Source organism: Malus domestica, chromosome 11 (genome assembly GCF_042453785.1).
Source record: "Malus domestica chromosome 11, GDT2T_hap1".
Taxonomy (NCBI): Eukaryota; Viridiplantae; Streptophyta; class Magnoliopsida; order Rosales; family Rosaceae; genus Malus; species Malus domestica.
Window position 1 is genome coordinate 38,442,194 of NC_091671.1, and position 21,738 is coordinate 38,463,931.

The 21,738-nt window shown below is 37.0% G+C and overlaps 2 protein-coding genes across 4 annotated transcripts; one reads left to right on the forward strand and one right to left on the reverse strand.

The window, feature by feature from the left end:
• The first annotated feature begins 4,123 nt into the window (after window positions 1-4,123).
• On the forward strand, window positions 4,124-6,515 carry LOC103448996 (N-terminal acetyltransferase B complex catalytic subunit NAA20-like). The gene is made up of 6 exons (XM_008388268.4): window positions 4,124-4,319; window positions 4,402-4,492; window positions 5,163-5,295; window positions 5,693-5,762; window positions 6,104-6,164; window positions 6,259-6,515. Exons 1-6 carry the CDS (start codon window positions 4,242-4,244, stop codon window positions 6,348-6,350), a joined length of 525 nt encoding a protein of 174 aa, XP_008386490.1. The 5' UTR covers window positions 4,124-4,241; the 3' UTR covers window positions 6,351-6,515.
• Window positions 6,516-9,580: 3,065 nt separating this feature from the next.
• Window positions 9,581-15,938, reverse strand: CPS (ent-copalyl diphosphate synthase, chloroplastic). Of its 3 annotated transcripts, none has more exons than XM_070807352.1 (15): window positions 15,710-15,938; window positions 14,832-14,909; window positions 14,614-14,693; window positions 14,203-14,509; window positions 13,837-14,020; window positions 13,445-13,659; window positions 13,167-13,287; window positions 12,956-13,068; window positions 12,596-12,822; window positions 11,807-11,922; window positions 11,457-11,555; window positions 11,135-11,350; window positions 10,379-10,502; window positions 10,014-10,217; window positions 9,581-9,909 (listed from the first exon to the last, which is right to left on the reverse strand). In XM_070807352.1, the coding sequence occupies exons 1-15, from the start codon at window positions 15,810-15,812 to the stop codon at window positions 9,688-9,690; spliced, it is 2,409 nt and encodes an 802-aa protein (XP_070663453.1). In that variant the 5' UTR covers window positions 15,813-15,938; the 3' UTR covers window positions 9,581-9,687.
• Between the last annotated feature and the right edge of the window lie 5,800 nt (window positions 15,939-21,738).

The following is a 21,738-nucleotide window of genomic DNA, read 5'->3' on the forward strand; positions in this document are numbered from 1 at the left end:
GTTTCTACAAGCGAAAATTCAAGTGTGCTTTGAAACGAACTGCGTGCCTCTATAAAAATCAACACTCGACGGGATTTCAGAGATCGAAGAGGTGAGCTCAGAATTTGAAGAGGCCAATTCAAAAATCGAAGAGGCAAGCTCAGAAATCGGAGAAGCATCTTGCTTTTCCAGACACGTCAGCACCCATCACATGCAAACTCAGCTTTGCGGAAATCACGGGTAATTTGTCGAAGTGCCGATCCCAGATATCGAAAAGGCGCCAGTCTTTTTCAGCCTCGTCAACACCTGTCACATGCACACTCAGCTTGTCGAAAATTATGAACAATTTGTCAAAGATTTCTGATAAAGAAGAAAACACGTGAAGCCATACTGATCAATCACTCAATGGTTGCTGACACGAGTGAAAGAATAATACCTCTACAGGTATTAAAAAACTTCCTATAACAATCCACCTTCACCCTCCATAGCAAGGCAGAAATACAGAACCTTTCTTCATCTTCGAGAATGCCTGCCCAACGAAGCCTCTCGAATCACTCAGTGTTCCTTATTCCTTGGGGTACTTCTGCAAACAAATGACACCAAAGCAAAAGTATCTCATATCACCAGGGTAGAAAGTAAGAGTATCTCATATCATGCGTTCTCCCTGTCCTTTCCTTTATCCTTGTTCTTACCTGAAAAGACAAGGATAAAGAAAGCAATATGCCGGAACCTCCACTCAAACTCGGGTAAGGAACCGACTGCTTGGAACCCTTCCCTGATTGCCTACCTAGCACTGCTCTCGAGTACTCATCTTCCACTGCTGATGTACTTCCAAAGAAGTTGCCACATCTGCCTGGAGAATAGATAAGGCAAGTGAAAATGATACCTTGCAGCATGTGGAGACAACGTGCAGAAGAAACAAGCAGAGAAGAATGCAGCCTGCACAACCAACTCAGCAGAAGGAGTCTGAGCTGAGAAACTCAAGAAGCTGCCACATCTGTCTGGAGAACAAATAAGGAAATGCGGCATGCACAATCAACTCAGCAGAAGGAATCTGAGTTGAAGAATTAGAGAGAATAAGGGGTCTGAGTTGAATCCGAAAGCTCGAGAAGCTTCAACAACATATTGACGGCACCATCGCCGAAGAGCAAAGCCTCGTTGTGCAATGCTGTCAAATCGCCACCATTTTTTCGAAAGCAAAAGTATTTCATATCATGCTTTCTCCCTATCCTTTTCTTTGTCCTTGTTCTTATCTGCGGGACAATGAGAAAGAAAGCAATCAACCAGCACTTGGTATCAATCTTCCGATCTGGAACCGACTGCTTGGAACCCTTCCCTGATTGCTTACCTAGCACTTGTATCGAAGTACCCATTATCTCAACATCTTATGCTTCCAGAGAAGATACCACATATGCCAGAAGAACAGATAAGGCAAGGGAAAATGATACATTGAAGCATCCACAAGCACAACAAAGCATGTGCCAATTCATCCGCTACTTCTTCAAAATCAAAAGTATCTCATATCATCAGGGTTGCAATCACTCTGGGTGGATGACTCGTTTTGACCCTCAAATTCTTGGGTCGACTCGCTAGGCGTTGTGGGCTGCACGTGCCGATTCACCACCCTTGAATCAAATCCTTAAAGATCAAGTCACCAACTAGAAGAAGAGCCCATCAATCTTGAAGATCATACCGTTGACCAAACTGCTCAGGTGTGAATTAGAAAGATTGAACAAAGCAACAAGTCGTCACCTTCACCTCGTGCTTGCTTGCCATGTGTTCGAGTCAACCTTCAAGAATCAAGCCTTAACGGCCTTTGAAGAAGCTTCGAGCCAAATTCAAGATCAAGCCTCGACGGCCCTTACGGAAATCACATGTCCGATTCAAGATCAAGCGTCCACCATATTTGAATAAAATCCAGTTCAAGAACAAGCTGTGGAAAATCAACAATTGGAGGAATCCAGAAAATCCTCCAACCCAGTTCAAGATCAAAGCTGTGGAAAGTCAACAAAGCGCAAAAACAAATACGTGCCGATTCATCCACTACCAAAGCCAAAGACCATCTACCACATGCAGCTCATTGTGGTCCAATTTCAACCTTCAAGATCAAGCCTCGACGGCCCTTGAAGAAATTTCAAACAAAGTCCAAGAACAAGCCTCAACGGCTCTTGAAGAAATTTCCAGCCCAATTCAAGATCAAGCCCCAACGGCCCTTGGATCGACATCTACATTAAGGGACTTCAAAACGCATCTCCTACACATGACAAGCACATGTATACGACGCGCCTTGAAGTGGGGGCATTTGTAGACATCGAAATTTTGGTAAATAAATGTTGACCGATAAATCAAAGTTTCAACGCTCATGTATTACATAAATTTTATACGTAGCATATGACTCGATGAAAAATTGAAATGAGTCAGAAAAGTCATCAAACAAGACATGTGTCAATACCTGGCAGAAACGACTTATTTCATCTGGAATATTATATTCAAAATTAGGCCTTGGAAAATTCTATAAATAGAAGCCAATTTCATTCATTTTAGGACAAATTCATATTACACCTTGAAGCTCTGAAGCTCTGAAACTCCGAAGCTCTCAAGCATCCAGGTTCACGAAGAATCAAGAAAGCCTTCTTCGTTCTTCGTTCATCGTTCTTCCAAGATCAAGCCCCAACGGCCCTTGGATCAACAATCATCCACCTTCAAGATCAAGCCCCGACGGCCTTTGAAGAAAGTGTTCATCGTTCATCATCCGTTCATCCTAAGATCAAGCCCCGACGGCCTTTGAAGAAAGTGTTCATCGTTCATCATCCGTTCATCCTAAGATCAAGCCCCAACGGCCCTTTGGATCAACAACGTCGACAAATCCACACATCCAACCGTCCTTCAAGATCAAAGCCCAAAAGCCCTTGAAGGTCCGTTCATCACCGTTATTCAAGATCAAGCCCAAAAGCCCCTTGAAGATCCGTTCATCACTGTTCTTCAAGATCAAGCCCAAAAGCCCCTTGAAGATCCGTTCATCACCGTTATTCAAGATCAAGCCTCAACGGCCCTTGAAGAAACGCTTATCCTCAAGATCAAGCCCTAACGGCTTCTTGAAGATTCGCTCAAATCCACCTTCAAGATCAAGCTCAACGGCCCTTGAAGAACGTTCATCCTTAGATCAAGCCCAAAGGCCCATTGGATCAATCGCACATCCACAAATCAACACTTTACGGAGATCGAATTAGAGGCTCAAATTTGAAAGAGATTGTAACCCAAAATCATCAAATACAAATATTATTTTGTGCACGTTGTTCTTGTCTCTTTCGTTTCAGGAAAATTTCGTGTTCACAGCAAGACTTCACATTTTTCATTGTTTTAGTGATTTCGATGACATCGATAATTATTTAATCTTGCGTTTGCTGCATTATTTAATCTTCTATATTCATATTCATCTTTTAGGGTTCATATTGAAAAATAATGCAGCAAACGCAAGATTAAATAATTATCGATGTCATCGAAATCACTAAAACAATGAAAAATGTGAAGGCTTACCTCATGTGAAGCTTCAGAAACATCGATTTCGTGTTTCATTCGTTAAACACAATTTTTCTCAATCAATATGTTTGTAGTTTCATTGGTTAGGGTTTTGTTTAATAATGAAGAATGAGATAGTTTTGATAGTTGAGAAGATAAATAATACGCTAAAAGTGATTTGGGATGTATTTATAAATTTAAAAAAAAAAAATCCTAATAAGGTCAAAATTGTCATTGCATAGTGGAGTAAATAAGTCATTTAATATTAAATTTTATTATGGGGTGCATTCAATATTTTGTGGGATGTTAATATAAAAAGCCTTACTTTTTCTATTATTTTGAATGATTAAGTTTAGGGTTTGTATGTTTTTTTTTTAATTTTAATATTTGTTTTATATGTTTTCTTTGTAAATATTTAGACAGAAAATGTAAAAATGTAGTCATGTGCCAAGCAGATGACACTTTCTAACAAAAAATTAGATGGAGTTAAAATACTTAATGGTAGGTGGTGAATTCACCACTTTAACATAGTTTAGGGATTAATTGGCTGAAAAAATAGTTCAGGGAGAAATTGACACTCGCTTGATAGTTTAAAGGGTTAAATGACAGTTTACTCAAGTGTTAATGACGGGGAAAATATTAAGGGGCCACTGATGCAAATTCCCCAAACCTCATTGTCCTATTTGTTCAGCGGTAAAACCGACCCGAAATACAGCCGGAGAGAGAGGGAGAGAGGGAGATAGATGACGACTATACGCAGATTCTGCTGCAATGATCTTCTTCGATTCAGCTCTGTGAATCTCGACCACCTCACTGAAACCGTAAAGTTCTCTCCTTTCCTTTTTCTTCTCCAATTTCCTGAAATTGTTGTGCAAATTTCTAATAAATCTGGTGATTTTGCAGTTCAATATGTCGTTTTACATGACGTATTTGGCGAGATGGCCCGACTACTTTCACGTTGCCGAAGCACCTGGACACCGAATCATGGGTTACAGTAAGCACCCCAAATCTCTCTCAAATTTGCTTTCGCCCCTGCAAATTTACATTTGTTTTATGTTTTCGTAATTACAAATTGTGTCTTGCAATCCCGTTTGTTTCTGGTCGAAAGGTTTGAATTTTAAGTATAAAAATGGAGGGTTAATGACTGAATAAGAAGTTGGGAACTTAGGAGTAAGCTTTTTCTTCTCTGCTAGATTTGGGTGAAAAGAACATTGTACTTTAATTAGCACTTTACTTGGTATACAAGTTCCGTTTCGTTTCTCTTTCGTAAAATTATTAAGTATGTTGTATCGATGTTGGTATAAAGTTGTTTACTTGGTTGGACCGACCAACTACCAAGGTTGTGGGAGGAGAGGTTTCAGATTAAGAAATGGGTCCTTGTTGTTTAGGATAGGGGGTGTGCTAAGAAAATCAAATTTGCGCAGAAGGTTATAGGTTTGTGTGACCTATTGTTCTCGAAAATGCGGTGTTAGTGAGGCATGTTTGTTTGCTAATTTATTCATTCTGGTTATGTAAGAATAGAGGTGGATGTTGCCAATGGGCGAACGCTTGTTGGCTTTCTTCTCGATGCTAATGTGATTGCTTCTCTTTCTCTTTTCCTTCCAAGCTTTGTTTTTAGTCTTGATAGGTGTATAAATAGCTATCTGATTTTGATTTGATTGCAGTTATGGGAAAGGTTGAGGGGCAAGGTGAGTCATGGCATGGTCATGTAACTGCAGTAACCGTTTCCCCAGAATATCGCAGGCAGCAACTGGCCAAGAAGCTCATGAACTTGCTTGAAGAATTCAGCGATAAGATGTAAGAGGGGCATACCTTGATTAAGATTAACTTTCAGTTCACATGTCAATTGTTTTCTTTGTATGAAGTAGAAACTTGGGCATCTTCTTGCACAAATCATTATTTTGCAAATTGCAATAATGGAAAACCTGATCATAGTTTTTCTTGACACGCTCAGACATGTTGATAGGTGAAATGATCCTATGACTATTCTGACGCCTTTTTTTTTGTCATGTTATTCTATCTTATCGAAGTGAGCATTGAATTCTCCACCATCTTTTGAGTCTCTTGTGAGTAGCATTTCGTCTTCTGAATCAGTTTTTAGGTTGAGAGCAATATGAAGTGTTACCGGGTTGTGTAATTTTTCAGTCTTTTTCATATATGCCTCAGCTCTTTAACGAGAAGTTTCTTTTGGCAGTGATAAGGGTTACTTTGTTGATCTTTTTGTGAGAGCATCTAACACCCCTGCCATAAAGATGTATGAAAAGGTAATGTTTCATTAACTGAAGAGATGGTTTGCATTGCATTGTCAACCAAAATTGAAATGAGCGGAAAGTAGGTTCCCTGTATTTCTAGCATATTTTCCTTTTTTACTATTTCGTTAGAAGGATCTTGTTTGTTGTATAGATTTGAAAATAATTCCTTGAACATCAATATAAGAATGGGAACCTTTTGAGAACTCCATGTGGAACATAAGTATATGATTCGGGGGTTCTATGTGAGTTTTGTGGGAGCCAGACATAGATTGACTTGGATATTTCTGGAATTTCCATTGGGACAAGCGATGCTCATTATCTATTTTGTTTTCTGCTTTTATTTTTTCCCACAGCTTGGTTATGTAATCTATAGACGAGTGCTACGGTACTATTCAGGGGATGAAGATGGGTTAGGTGAGTTGCCCCCATCCAAATTACAATGCTCGTAACTTCTTTATGTTAAACTGTGTGGCCTGTCACCTTTCTATTGTGGTTGTGCCTGTTTCAGATATGAGGAAAGCATTATCTCGAGACGTTGAAAAGAAGTCAATCATTCCCCTCAAACGCCCAGTTACTCCTGACGAATTAGAGTATGACTAAATCTGGTTTCTCCTGCTAAGTGTTATGATGATGATGCTGCATTACATTGTGCTTATGGTTTTTTGTGAAACTGAGGATCCCAGTGTGTGATTTGGATGAATATTACACTAAAGCGTAGCGGATTTGTTAATGGGGTAATTCTATTTAAAGGGCTTGTTCTCAGAATCCTCACATCCCAATGGCCCATTTCAGGTAGACGGGCCATGGGTCCACTCTAACAACACTGATACTATTCCTACTTGGCCACCTACTCAATCCATCCGGTGTGGAGTTTTTAATACAAAAGGCCTTGGTATTAGTTTGAGTGGGGTAATTCTATTTAAAGGGCTTGTTCTCAAGCTCTGTGGCTGATGTGGGACAGAGGAATTCTAACAGGGTGATTGCACAAGCATGACCATGTGGCCTCCCTACCGAAGATTATCTTGTGTATTAGCGGTTTCAAAACCTCTGAAGCATCTCATTTATAAAAAAAATTCTCCAAATTTAACTCAGAAAAGAGAAGGTAAAAAAATCTCCAAATTTGGGTTCGATGTATAGAAAATTGATTTCATTCGATTAGGCGGAAGTCCATCGAGATGATTGGGAAGTGGGCTGCTGCAACTGAAATGTTGAGATCCAGTCCAAATGAGTTGCCCGTAAATCTTGTTTACTTGGCACTTTTTACCTTTTAGGAAACCTCGCCTAAGCTAAATGGGTTAAATGTTAATATCTCCTACGGTCCTACCAAAACGCCTAAAATCCCTTTTCATTTGACTTTCGTGGAAGAAAAGTACCTTTACTTAATAGCTTTTATTTCATAACCTAGACTCATATTTATCCACTTTCGGCAATACGAATCGTAATCGATGGTGAGAAAAAGAAGATGAAATTGCTTGTGATCGAAAGCTAGGCAGGAACAAGTTGATAGGATCCCCAGAGAAATTCTTTTGTTTGGCAAGTGGAACATGTTATATGTCTGGCCATACACACGAGAAATTTTTAATTGTGACGGGAACACGAGTGGTACATCATAGTGTTTTTATACAAGTAGTGGGAAATTTAATTTTCTAAGTTATTAACTTTTCAACACACATATCCCACCATTTGTATAATGACACGTGATGTACCATCTCGTGTGCCGGTTACATTGAAAAATCTCTCCATACACACAAATAGAGAGCCCGCTTTATATTGAGAGAGATTTTTCAGTGTGACCGTCACACGAGAGGTACATCATGTGTCCTCATATAAATGATAGGATATGTGTGTTAAAAGGTTAATAACTTAAAAATTAAAATTTTTCATTACTTATATAAAAATACGTGGTATACCATCCGTATTTTCAGCATAACTAAAAATTTTACCTATATTGAGGTCCTAATAGCCTCTATGTTGGTCCCACTCTAGATGCAAGGGATATTGTAGAGTGGCCGGACAGGTCACGCGGTCCACGCGTCAGACCCATGAATACCATATCTCGCTCTTAGGGTGGGGGGCCTAAGAAAGGAAGAGAGAAATGGGACTTCTTTATATTGTCATATTTGGCTAAGGGTGTGCAGTGCACCCACCATGTTGCGGGAGGTGGGCGGAAATGACATGTTTGCCGCTTGCGCAACAAAGAAGCAACAGAAGATATGCCTCACGTGCCCTCGTCATGATCCAAAATGAACCAAACATCAAAAGCCACAAAGCAAGATATGGGGGATTTTTGGGGTGGTGAAGCACTTTTGCCAAACTGGGTTAATCTCCAAAAGCATGGTCATATTGCTTTTGGCGTCTCATGCTTCTGATACTCAAAATCTTCCTCCTGCTTTTTTTTTTTTCCCATTCAAAGCTCTTATAGCCCATTGTCATTGTCTGTCGTGGCCCTCAGATCAGATCACACTTCCACGGTTCCACTACATGCACACCCACCATCCAATCTCGTCACGTGCTTTTTTGGATTAAGATAAAAAAAAAAAAAGGGGAGTACTTTTTAAGGACTCCATTCCATGATTGAACTCAACCACGGAGGGACATCATGATGCCAACCATCTATGCTCTCTCTAGTCTCTATACCTAATGTCTTTGCTTTGGTAGACCCTTCTTGCCTTTACATTCATGGGACCTCACTTCTTGATGTGATATTGACTGCCATTTAGGAGAGATTATACCTTACAATCGGAATCATGGATAAGTAGCTTTGCGTTATAATATGTTATTTAGCGGAGAATTTGCTCTACACGTATGTCTACAGCACTCGTTATGTGCATTACCTCTTTAGATAATAGATCTTAAGATGTGAGATGTGAGGATTCGGTGAATTTCCACCATTGGGTGAAGGCCAATCCAGGAACTTTTTCATGGGTTATGTATGCAAATATTGTCCGCCATTGTTAATATTCTTACACGTAGTAGGAAACCATTAAACCAACAGGTATGAAAGATATCAAACTCCTTACAGAACTAACTATTTGTCCAGTAACCACATTTGTGCAAACCACCGTATATATGATCCTCACTGAGATTGGCCGCTTCGAAAAATTAGCAAAAAATGCTATCAGCTTTAGGTGTTCATGCTAACATATATGTTGAAAATTCTTCAGTTCTTCTTCCGTGTTTGGATTCGACTTGAGTTGACGTTTTTCTGGAGAGTGTGAGAGTGTTGTTTGTCTTGGCTATTTTTGCTTTGGTATTAATCTGCAAGTTAAGCTCGTAATTAACAGTTTGTTTATTCACTAATCATGGTTGCTTTTACCACAGTTTTATTAATTTGGTTGAAATTGATGAACTCATTTTTTTATGATAATTTTCATTTGGTTTGCCACAGGGGTTTGATGGACAGACAACAATGTCTCTCTCATTCGATGTGTCCATCACCTCTTGTGGTTTGTGTTTCTGTTCTTATTTGTTTATATTTATTCTATAATTTGTAATTATTGATCTTGCTGCATGCATGATGCATTATTTTGCTTCTCATTTTAATCCCATCGTGCAAGTCTTCATTCCTTGGACAATTGAATTAGCTCTAATAATTTTTTTTTTTTTGCTTTAACTCCCTTGACAACTGTTAATGTTAGTGAGACTTCAAGATCAAATTCTATAATAAGTCCCGAAACAACATCAAGTTTGAAGTGTTTTTTACCATGAAACCCTAAAACCGTGTTTAAAGTGTTATCGTGAAAGGGAACGACCCTAATTTTTCCTTCTTCAGTTTCATTGTTTCTCCCCCGTTGTGATTGGGGAACACATCAGATACCACACAAAAACAATGAACATGGGCAATGACTTATTTTTACTTCCCTTTCTGGGTTGAACTGAGTACAAATGCAATGACTAAATGAGGCATTGCTTTGGGGCCTAATCTTATACACAACGATCAGAATACTCTCTCGAACAGTACTTTGGTAAGGTGGCCATTGATTGTTCCAGGATCCGAGCATGCAGAGTAGTAAAAGCTCCTTGCAACCGCGAAAAAGGTTTGCTTGATCGAAGATTCTATGGCACCATCCAAGGGCTTTTGCAGCACCATTTGCACAAGCTGCTGCATCTCCGGTTCGATTTCCTGAGTTGTCTTCATGTAGCTGCCGTTTTCATTCACCTGAGAAAATAAAAGAGAAAAAAATATATATAAAAACAGCCTGATAACATAAAACGTGGAGAAAGGAGCCAACCCTAATGCAGAAATAGGTTTAATTTTCTGACCTTATGGTTTTGGTTTTGGTAGCAGCGAAGTTTGTTACAAACTTTGTTGGTGATCTTGAAAAGTTGCTCATGCTCTGGACTGGACAACAACAGCCCGTCTGAAGGCAAAAGGCCGGCGGTTTGATTTATCATTTCGACCAGCAACTCGGCTTCATCTTGGTGCACATCTCCTTTCTCTTGCCACTTCAGAAGCCACTTTTCCCACTGCATTTTGATTAAGGAAAAAACAGAAGAAAAAAAAATCAAAATTAAACTTTTAGCTAGGGATCAGTAGAAATGTTTAATTTCTATAGTTGGGTAATGCACATAGAGATTTGGCTGCCAAACAAGGCCTAAAAAATATGGATGTTTTGCTAGAAACTCACAGCTTGGCGTAGAGGGTGGCTGATGTCTTGGCCATGCGCCACCATGGCGTCCAACGAGAGGCAGTGTAGGGTTGTCAGCAAGGTCTCAATGAGTCCCTGCCCTTTCTTGTTGGTATTCATCTTCCTGTAGCACAAGCCACATATAAATCTGCCTCATCCAAAATGCCTAAAACTCTTCCGCGACGACGGAAAATACAAGGGTCGTTATTCTATGTACGCAATTATTCCTTCTAGACAAACAACAATTTAATACGCAAAAATAGCGAAGTAGTATTTCTCGACAACAACCATAGTGGGTATCAGTAGCTTCCATCATGTGATGCAGAAAGTAAAAATTGGTAACATGGATGGTGTGCATTATTACCTAGATCTAAATCTTGGGACTTCCCACTTTTGAGTAGATTATTTGGTGCTTTGTATGACACTATTATCTGGTCAAAGATTTGTCTGTGTGTACCTAGTAGCCTTTTGTTGGGTACCCTAGCAATGGAGAGATTTTTCAGTGTGACCGTTATACGGGATGTTACACCACGTGTCACTATACAAATAGTAGGATATGTGTGCTAAAAAGTTAATAACTTAAAATATAAAATTTCCCATCATTCCTATTAAAACACGTGGTGTACCACTTGTGTTCCCGTCACAACTAAAAATTTCTCCTAGCAATGAACCCTACTTGTGGAATTGGCACAAATGTGTCTGGCCGATGAATAAGACACCAAGAGACCGAACAACAATTGTATAACATTCACGTACCTAATTTTGAATTCATGTACAAAGGCCTTCCTTTGCTCAGAAGTTCCTTCTCTGAAATGAGACCCAATTGTCTCAATTAACGACGTCGTTTTAGCCCATGCAAGTCGTTCGTTGGCTCTTTCCGGCTCGAAAATACTCGATGCCGCAACAAAATAAGCCATGAGGAGGCTTCTTGTGCTCAATCCATAGTTTTCAAGTTTACATTCTGCGTACCACCTGCATATATATGTCGTAATTTAATATTGTATACAAGTTAAAAAATCAAGTTCCAAAAATTAATAATAATTTTCTATTCATAAATATAATATATTAGGTTTTATACTTTTGAATGCTGTCCCATTCGATCAGATGCAGTGCTTGGCAATTGTTGTAATCCAGTTTTGCCAGGTCGAGATACAAATTGTTGTTTACGTAAGGCATCCTAGAACCAAACAAGTCGTTAGATTCCAAGTTCAAATTATTAGAAAATATCAAATAATTAATTGAAATAATTAGTTAATAATTAACTATTCATTCGGGTGGTCCTATATGCTGTCCCCTTACGGGGCCATATCTTCTGTTTGATTAATTAAATAATGCAAACAAAAATACGACAAATGATTGGAATCTCTCAAAAGCGAGGGTTGGGGAACGTCCACCGTACAAAATACAAACTACAAATAAATAAAATACCTGTAGAGAGTCTTGCCAATCCAGACGTCATCACGGCCACCGTACTGTTGGATGTAGAATCTCGTCTCAAGCCGAGGTAAGCTCGCATACCATGGAACATCTAGTGCGTACCCAACCTGTTGGGTTTGCCCTCTCTTTAGAATATTCTTATTATATTTTTGGAGAGTACAATAAGACACGTATAAATCTTAGTAAAAAGACAAATCGCAGTTGTAATCTGATTTACCCTTTCGCGATCTCTGAAGACAATTGGTATGATGGTTTCATCGCAACGTAATGTTATTATTTTTCGTATATTTTTATATTCTAAAATATACTCTAATATGAGTAAGACGACAATCTTAATGTAACAAGAGTATAATATCAACTCTTTTTTTTTCTGACCCTTTCTCTTTAGAATACTCTTATTTATTTTTGGAAAGTACGATTTATGGAACATACGTATATGTATACTCTTTCGCGATCTAGATTTAAAGGAAGTTTGTGATAGCAATATGTGACATTACAAATTTTATAGTATAATATAAACAGACAACAAGTTTAATATTTACTGTCAGTAATGTAACTAGAGTATAACATGAATAAAAAGTTTTGTGTTAACACGAGTAAATTGGTCGCATATACATCATAAAAATATGACCTTAATGGAAAATTGCTTGGCATCTTATTGATTTCTACTGAAAAGTAAGATTGGAATTTTACCCGAAATTGAAATGAAAAGACTGAAACGCCCCTCTATTGCTCTCATTAAAAATGAACTAATATGGAAAATTGATGTTTTATATATACCTCGCCGGGCAAGTCCTTCGTGATGATCCATTTGTCCAGCAGCTCATTAGAAGCTTGTTTTTCCCTCAGAAATTTGGTTGAAAAGTCCTTAGCTTCCTCAAGGATTGTCTCTCCCGGGAACATCACCTGACTAGCCCTAAGCAAGTTGTACATTCCAGTCACAGCTTGTGTGGATTGCCCAGCAAAGCAGATGAATTCATTGCCCTTCTTGAAATGCTTAAACACATCTGTCCTCATTACCAAATTAGGTGATTAACAAGATTTGTTAACTAAACCAACGAAAGTAGAAACATATATACCTTTACCTATGCATGCAGATTGTTACAGTAATATTACTACATATGGCGTAACAAAACTTACCAGGAGACACTTGGTGGCCATGCAACCTGAGTAGTCTGAATGCCATGGCTGTGTCATCAATATCCTGAACCTCCGAATTTCTTGCCCAACAAATTCCTTTCTCAGTCCAATATCTATCACAGAAAATATATTTGTTAATTTTATTTATACGCTACGCGACAATGCGACAGTAAAGCTGAAAAATTAGTCGAATGTAAGTTGTCGAGCGTACCTGCTTACGTAATTAATACATTCCTTAAGCTGCGGCTTGAAATACCTAGAGATTCCCAAGCGCTGCAGACGATCCACAACCCATACGTGTTCGAACAAGTCAACTGGGTATACATTAGGTACTGAAATAAAATAGAAGAAGGTAATTAGGGTCATCATTCGGCTCGAGAGGCCAACTTTGGTCAGCGAAGTCACAAATGGCATGCATGATGTTAAACTGTTAAACAGATTTTCGGATAATACTATTTATTTATACGCAAAACTCACACACTTGCTTACCTCCGCCGTTGAACTTGTGAACAGCTTTGGACAAATAATTCATGCAGTTGGGGTTTTTGGTTTGCATTAGTGCATAGGCAGTGGAGGCTGGGGAGAACAAGAAAGAGCCGTCTTGGGACTGCAGTTTTAGAAGCTTTTCCCAGTCCAAACCTGCCATTCCTTCCAAGCTGTGGAGAAGTGTTGTGGGCACTTTGTGCATTATTTCCCTCGGTATCCTATCCCCCATACATGCGCACACCCAGGATTAATAATTACACCATGTACAAAAGTTCACAGACACCCAGCAGACCAAATTATAATATATCCACAGCGGATAAGGTTTCTTTATAATTAATTTGAAAAATAACAAACTTAAAAATTCCAAAAGTTTATGAGACTTGTATACTATGTACCTTGTGAGCTTTAGATCTCTCATGGCGTAAATCTCATGCAACACAGCACAATCATCAGGCACCTCCAGGTTTAAACTCCTAGCCATTTCGAGAACCGAAGGAAAAGCTACTTCGAACCCGATCGGCATGTGTTCGGCATTCTCGTTGCCAAGCTTGCTTATGTTCTCCTTGAAATACGTCATTCCTACGTGTGCATCGGCCAAAAACAAAATACGGTCACAGTGGATAACTAAACGCTAGCTTTTCATTTTAGGTAAACAGTGGCAGAGATGGTATTTCATCATTATGACCCAAAAATGACCGGATAAGATTCCAAATCAGTCGTTAGCGCTGTATTGACTTATTGACCGGTTAGTTAGCGGTTACCTTTTTCACACTTGTCAGGATGAACGTTCCATGATTTGAGTGCGACAACGCAAGCTATGGTGTTGATGATGCGATCATGAGCAGTGATGATCTCACTATCTCCCCAAGAACCATCTGGGAGTTGGTTGTTGGCAATCCATTGGAGGCTGGATGGGAACTGTGGCAAGCCACTGCCTTCGACATCCTCCACTAACGCCACCCAAGCGGTGTCGTACGCCGAAATCGTAATCTCTCCGTCATCCATCGACTCCACCATCGATGTGATGGTCTCCACATGTTGCTTGATCTTATTAATTTGTCCAAAATCCTTTCTCAAAACAAAAAGGAAAAATCAGAAAAATAGAAGAAAAAAATTGAAGTTGATAGAAAGGTAAAATATTGTTGGAAGTAGAAATGTAGTTTTGTTAGTACCGCAGGAGCTTCGTCTCCTTCTATGTCATCCTCCACAATCTCATGCCACTTTATCACTGGCAGACCATTTTGCAACACGTCTGCATATTCTGATCGTACATATATAATGATATATAAAACTGTATGCATATATTTACGAAGCAACCACAGTAAAAAGTAAAAAAAGTAAGAAAAGAAAGAAATAATAGAAGTATAAAAGAATACTAGAGCATGATCACCTTGAGTACGGGATTTGGAAACCGCACTGCATTTGGATCGAAAATCTCTTTTGTCATTAGCACCAAATAGCCAAACACCTGTAAGGAAAGGTGGTAAAAATTTAATTACTGTAACGGAAATAACATTAATTGGATAAATGAAATTTAATTACTGTGACGTAAATCACGTAAATCGGACAAAGACAAAGGTCTAATGCAAAGAAACGGTCGCAGAGAGTATGTGGCAGTTGCTTGCATGGTGAGATATACGAGGTTTTGCCAAATACAGAGGAGAATCCAAGACAGCACACCTCAAGCCATGGAAGTTCAAGAAAAAGAAGACACAGAAAAGAAGAAGACAGCTTTTAGCTATCTCTAAAGAGAAGATCGTATTCAAGAACAGAGTCTAATACAACAAAATAATATATGAGAGAAGTTCATAACTACTATTAGCAAGATTTTTTGTGATAAAACACCAAACTATTAAAACTCAAAAATATGATCGGAATTTGAGAAGATCTTCCTCTGCATGCAAGCCCTGAAACAAAGAAAGTTCAACCAGTTTTTTCTTGAATTTTCTGGGGAACCAAACTTACATGCAAGAAAATGGGAAAGAAAATGAAAAGAAAACGATGAGAAAACAAGATCGATCGGAACAACCAGAGATCGACAATCTTGTAGATGTTTAAATAAAACCCAGTAGGGAATTTAAAAGAAAACAAGGTAAAAAGTGATCATATGGCTGAGAGAAGGGGTAGAAATAGAAAAGGTCTGGAAGTATTATTCTAACTTTTTTTTTCTCTGTAGGGAAAAAAGAAAGCAAAGAAGTGTGGGTCGGAGAGAAACTTAAAAAACAATATAATAGATTATGTAAAAAAAGAAAAGTTTTGGGAACTCACCCGATAAATATTTTGGTTGATTAAAGGCAGAGAAGGATGAGGTGGTGGGTCGAAGAGTTAGAGGAGGCGCAGAGAGAAAAAGTTGGGTGGAATGAGAAGACATGATGATGGTGGGGAAAAACTGTGGTTTGCTGCCTGGAGGAAGTAGAAGTAGTGAAAATATGATAGAGAAAGAGAGAGAGGAAGAGGACAGGAAGAGGCTTCCCAAGAGATTCCTGCTAGGAGGAAGGTATCATCCACATCCAAGAGAAATATGGAATTGAGGGCAGTACTGCCCCTTTACTTTATTTAGGTCGTATCAAATTTAGAAAATGTTTGGTCACATAAAACTTCATATGGGGGAGATTTATTAAGACGGGAATGTATCATAGAGTTTGTATTTTTTGGGGAAATAAATACCAGAAATTACCTGAAATTTCCAATTGGTTCAATGAATATTATCCACCATTAATTCATGAACAGTCACATTTGGATGAATATACCGGAAAATTACATAGATTCCAAAGATTCATTTCACCTGGTCAATTTTAAACAGTGTATATAAAAAGAAGGCTAAAAAAGTGAAGCTTTCATAATATTCAAATTGCTCCTCTTATTAAAATTTCATTAAAAAAATAATATAAAAAAACTATGGAGAATGGTTAATAAATTTATTATTATTATTTTAAAATATATTTTAGTAAAAATAATAATATCTAAGATAATAAAAAAATTTAAAACAAGAAAAGTAAAAAATAAAAAAGAGCAAGCGTGTGGCAATTGAGGCTAGAAAAAACATTGTATAATGCCTAGTCGATTTTAAATAGTATCTAATTAATCATAAATAACGTATATGGTATATCTCGTATGACCCAAGAAAAAAACATTGTAACTACTCTAATGCTGTTTTATATATTCTCTCGTAAATATGGCAACATAATTTGCATCTATTTTCTCATAAATATGGCAAGAACATAATTTGCATAACCACATGAATCCTCCTTGATTTCAATAAGTTTAAAGATAAAGAAACATGTGAAACATAAATTTGGAGAGCATGGACCAACATTTTTGCCTCATAAGAAAAATGTGAAACATAAAGAAACATTATTAATACGCAATCATATATAGTATATAAAAATACACAAACCTTACTCCACGATGTTAAAGATTAAGAGAAAACTAGTACTGGAGTTGGCACGAATGGATGAAAAAAACATGGATATGGGCTTGTCCATCTTTCCCTTTCATGGCTCCTAATTGCAAAGCATATCATGGAAAGAAATTTTGTTTTCAACGTTATATGGAGATCTTGTTATTCCAATTTTATAACAATTAGTAGCCATATTTTATAAAATCAAAACAAAAGAAATAAAAATACCTACCATATGAAGGCATATATTATATATGCAGCTAAGATATTATTGTTTGTTTGAATTTCAAATGAGGCAGAAAAATATGTGGATGGGGTATTATAGGAAAAGAAAAGAACCATAAAACGTTATAAAAACAAATAAAATATGAGATGGAATATGCATGCTGACATGGACATGAGGTTAAGGGATTGAATTTAATTTTTAATTTAAAAAGTTGGTCTACGTAATTAGCATTTTTTTTATTTGTGTTCTGTTAGGTCCCACCACCCTCATTTAACTAAGGATGAAATTTTTTATCAAATTATTGTTGAAAATGTGCCCTAAAACCAATCATATGATGATACTTTACGGACATTTCACATGTTAAACTAATCTAGTTTAATATAAAGGGCAAAGATTATTGTTTTAAGCTGTCTCATATAAATGTTATATGCTTAAACAATAAGTCCAAGGAATATGCAATTGTGAGAATGTGATCTAAAGAAGTTAGATACATGAGATCATTCTCTTTTGTATACATATTCTAAACGTTCTTGATCATAGGATTGCCAATTGGGCATTGACAGTTCGTTAAGATCAGTACGTGCTATGTCTTCTCTTAGGGAGTGATTGGTCTCGAGTCATTGGTGTGACTGACACCAAGACATGTATGTAGGTGCTCAATAAAGAATGAGTCCACTGAAAACGATCAACGAGGAGTTCTCATACTCATGTCACATGAGAACTCATGGTTGGGATAATGCAAAATAGTTCTTTGACCTGAGGCATCATAGTTGTCTTGTGGTTAGGTCCTTGATCTTTGACTATGTCAAAGTCAGCCCATCAGAAGGTGTCCACGACATAGTTGAGGTTAAGCCACTTAGCCATGGAGGTAAGTGAATGCGCAACAAGGAATCTCTAACCTTCAAACCGTTTGAGGGAGAATACTTTATGATATGATTAAGAATCTCTAGCCAGAGTTTGAATGAGATTTAGGAAGTCGTTCCAAATCACATTCAAGGTAATCATATAAGTAAGAGAATCACATTGGATAGTAGACATGAATAAACTATCAAACCAAACAATATGGTCAAGAGTATTGTATTAGAGAAATACCGTATTGCATTGTAATCCTAAACTTAATAGGTTCTCCACCTTTTCTGATTAGCTTAGGCAGCCATGATATACTTTAGGTGTCACTCATGGTTTGTGCAAGCCCTAAAGGTGAATAATCGCTAAAGGGAGAATTGAAAGTATGTTTCAATTCACAATCGATTGTTAAAAGTAACAATTATGTTTCAATTCACAATCGATTGTTAAAAGTAACAATCGCCCACTGCCTTACTAAAAGGAACTTAATGGATCGTACACCGAGTAAGGTAGAAATTGAAGAAACAACGGAGATGAGTAAGGATAATTAAATGGTTAATTATTTTTTGGCTAGGATTAATTAGTATGCTAATTAATCAAATGAATATGTTCGTTATAAACCTCGGGTTAGTTTTGGGCCACAAGGCCCAATGAGATTTGAATGTCAAGCCCATTAACTCAAGTTGTATGACAACTTGAAAACACAAAGGGCTTGAAAGCCCAATGAACCCTTAAGGCCGGCCATATAGAGAAGGGTAGTGAACTTGCCTTAATTGTAAGTTTGCCACTCCATTGTGAGGTGGTATAAATGCAACTTTATAGCCATTTCATCATTAGGGTTTTTCTTTGAGAAAATTGGAGAGAACACAAACTCTCCCTTTCTCTCTAAGAGGCCAGCCACCCTAGAGGAACATAGCTAGCAATCTTACTTCCTTTAGGTCACTCATCTCCTCATCAATGCTCTCCTTGGTGTGGAAAAATTAGAAGTTCTCTATTTTGGGAACTTGGAGAATCCTTTCAACCATCCCTATCCAAGAAATCCATGGAGCTAAGAAGCAAGGAATGAAGACCCTCTCTCTTGGGTGATTATCCTTTGCTTATGCAAAGAGGAATCAACAAAGGTATAAGATTTCTCAACTCACTTTGTTTTGAGTTGAGTCTTGGTTCACCATAACTACTAGGCTTTGAATTTCATGGGTTAAGTTTTGTTTTTTAGTGCATACAAGCATGATTCCGCTTTTTAATTGTTAATTGCATTCATAGATGTTGCTCAAATGAACTAGTTTTCACATATATTTCCTTCAATTATCGCACCAACCGAATTACCAACCGTATCATACTAAATGTGTACCAAAATTTTGTACCAATTGGTAATGATACAATATTTGTACCGAACCATACATTTTCAATTTGATAATGATGTCTACAACCATTAATGATCGTATACCGTACCGCACCGGTATTATATAATATTAGTAGATATTTAGAATTCATATATATATATTTGGAAACTTAGAATTCATATGTTTTGTACTAACAATTAACTAAATTTTGCACAACCAAAATAAATTCCATTTTTTTTACTCGTCTATTTGGTTTATTTTTATTTTTATTTTTATTTTTTTTACCAAAAGTTACTTTACTTTAAAATAAGCAATAAAAAGTGTTTGGTAAAAATAAATTATTTTGATTATTTTTTTTAAAGCAATGACTTCTAGACAACAACTTTTAAAAGTAGTATGTATACTGTTTTTAAAAGATTCTTTTGTAAAATGGGCATTGAGCCTTCAATAAGTATTTAACTCATGCAATACCCTCATTAATTTTAAAAAATGACATCATTTATCATTCTACATACTTGTCCAGTTGTCCTTCCTTGGAGAACAAAGTGACTGCCACCACCTACTACTCCATCACTAACCTTGCATCATCATCATCATTCCCACCACCACAGTTACCACCGTTGCCCCCACGACAAGTCACCACGACCACCACCACAGCTGTCATTACCACCGCCACCGCCAGTCATTACCATCGCCATAATTGTGAATTGGAGCTTTCTGGACATGAATTGTTCACCACATGAATGCATAGAGAGTTGGATAACTAATACTTGAGGGTACTGACTAGCCTCGTAACCTTATTTTGTTTTGAGTGCATTAACCAGGTATATACACCTTTCTTTAGTGCAAATAACGTTATAATTGATATGTCATGCACACAAGGTTTATATAAATAAATAAAACATTGTATTATAAGTTATAACATAAAAAGATTGATACCACTACAAATCACACCCAAAACTTAATTCAATCTTAGACCTAGTTGAGAATGCGACGTGGGTTCGAGATATGCTTGACCAAACTCGAGCTGTAAGCACTAAGCAGGAGGTTTCTTTCAACTTGTACTTGTCATGTTTTCTGAAGTCATACGGTTGTAGCCAATGCATGTCAATCAGAGTAGTAAGTCTTGGCCCCATGGAGTGGGGTGTAAAATCATACCTTCCGACAGGTTAAGTTCCAAAAGGCAATAAATCCTTCTATACAGAACCAACAATGTATCTATTCTTGGTACCTCAACTCACGAAAAATTATTGTTGTTTCCAACTTTTTTTATTTGTTATTATTATAGTAGGTATAGAATAATTATCTAAATTCACTATATAATTTAGGGATTATTTAGAAGGGCTTTTAAAATGACTAAAAGTGATTTTGGTGAAAATGTGTTTGGAATCAATCCTTAGTAAAAAGGCAAGTGAATCCTGAAAAGCACTTGAAGTGCTTTTAGAACCAAAAAACATTTTTTCTAAAACGTTTTCAGTCATTTTAAAAGTACTTCTAAATTAGTCATAAATAGTGGATTATACTTCTCTCATTTCTTTCTAGGGTAAATGTTGGGGAGGCATGTGTTTAAACCATATTTCGTAAACCATATGTAATTGCTGATAATTGAATTATTATTTAATTGTTGATTAACGTGATCATTTCTTATTGGTGGCACGTCACATGATTTACATATTTGATCGAAAAATTTGGTCTACTTATAGCATTATCCCTCCAATAAATAGGGAAGTCATCTTTCTCATTTAATGTGATATTATTTAACTGTACAAACGTCATAGTCGCAAATATTAATTATCTTTATTATTTATTATTATATAAAATTATCATTAAAAATATTATATTTAAAGATCATTTATATATCCAATACAAGTATCAAACAAATAGATGATTATGTAATTAGTATCATCCTCATGATGAATTTTCAATTATTATTTCTTATTTATTAGAATGATTAAACGGCATCCAAACCGATGAAATCATCCTCATGATGAATTTTCAATTATTATTTTTTATTTATTAGAATGATTAAACGGCATCCAAACCGATGAACTATTTTAAAGATACCTTCAGATGATGATAAAGAGAATATCATTTTCGATTATGATGTTTTTACGGTGAAATGATGTCATGTTATGAAAGTGAGAAAATATTGTAATTATTAGATACATTAAGGCATTGTCTTTTTATGAGAGATGCATTAAGCTTTGTTTAAGGACGTCTAATTAGTCAGTAACATAAATGAATAATTGATCACTTCCTTTGGGCGAGGTCAGATCCAGGGAGGAAAGAATTCAAAGCTTCGCAAGTCAGGCAGCAAGTAGATCACAAGATTTGACTTATGTCAAATGAGAAGTGAAAGATTATTAGGTTTTGTTTTATACGTTTGTTTCCTGCACAGAATCCCATTCGTTTATGAGGATGAATATGCTTCTTTCCTTTTCTTTATTAATTTTCTTAAAAAAAACAATCACAAACAACAAAA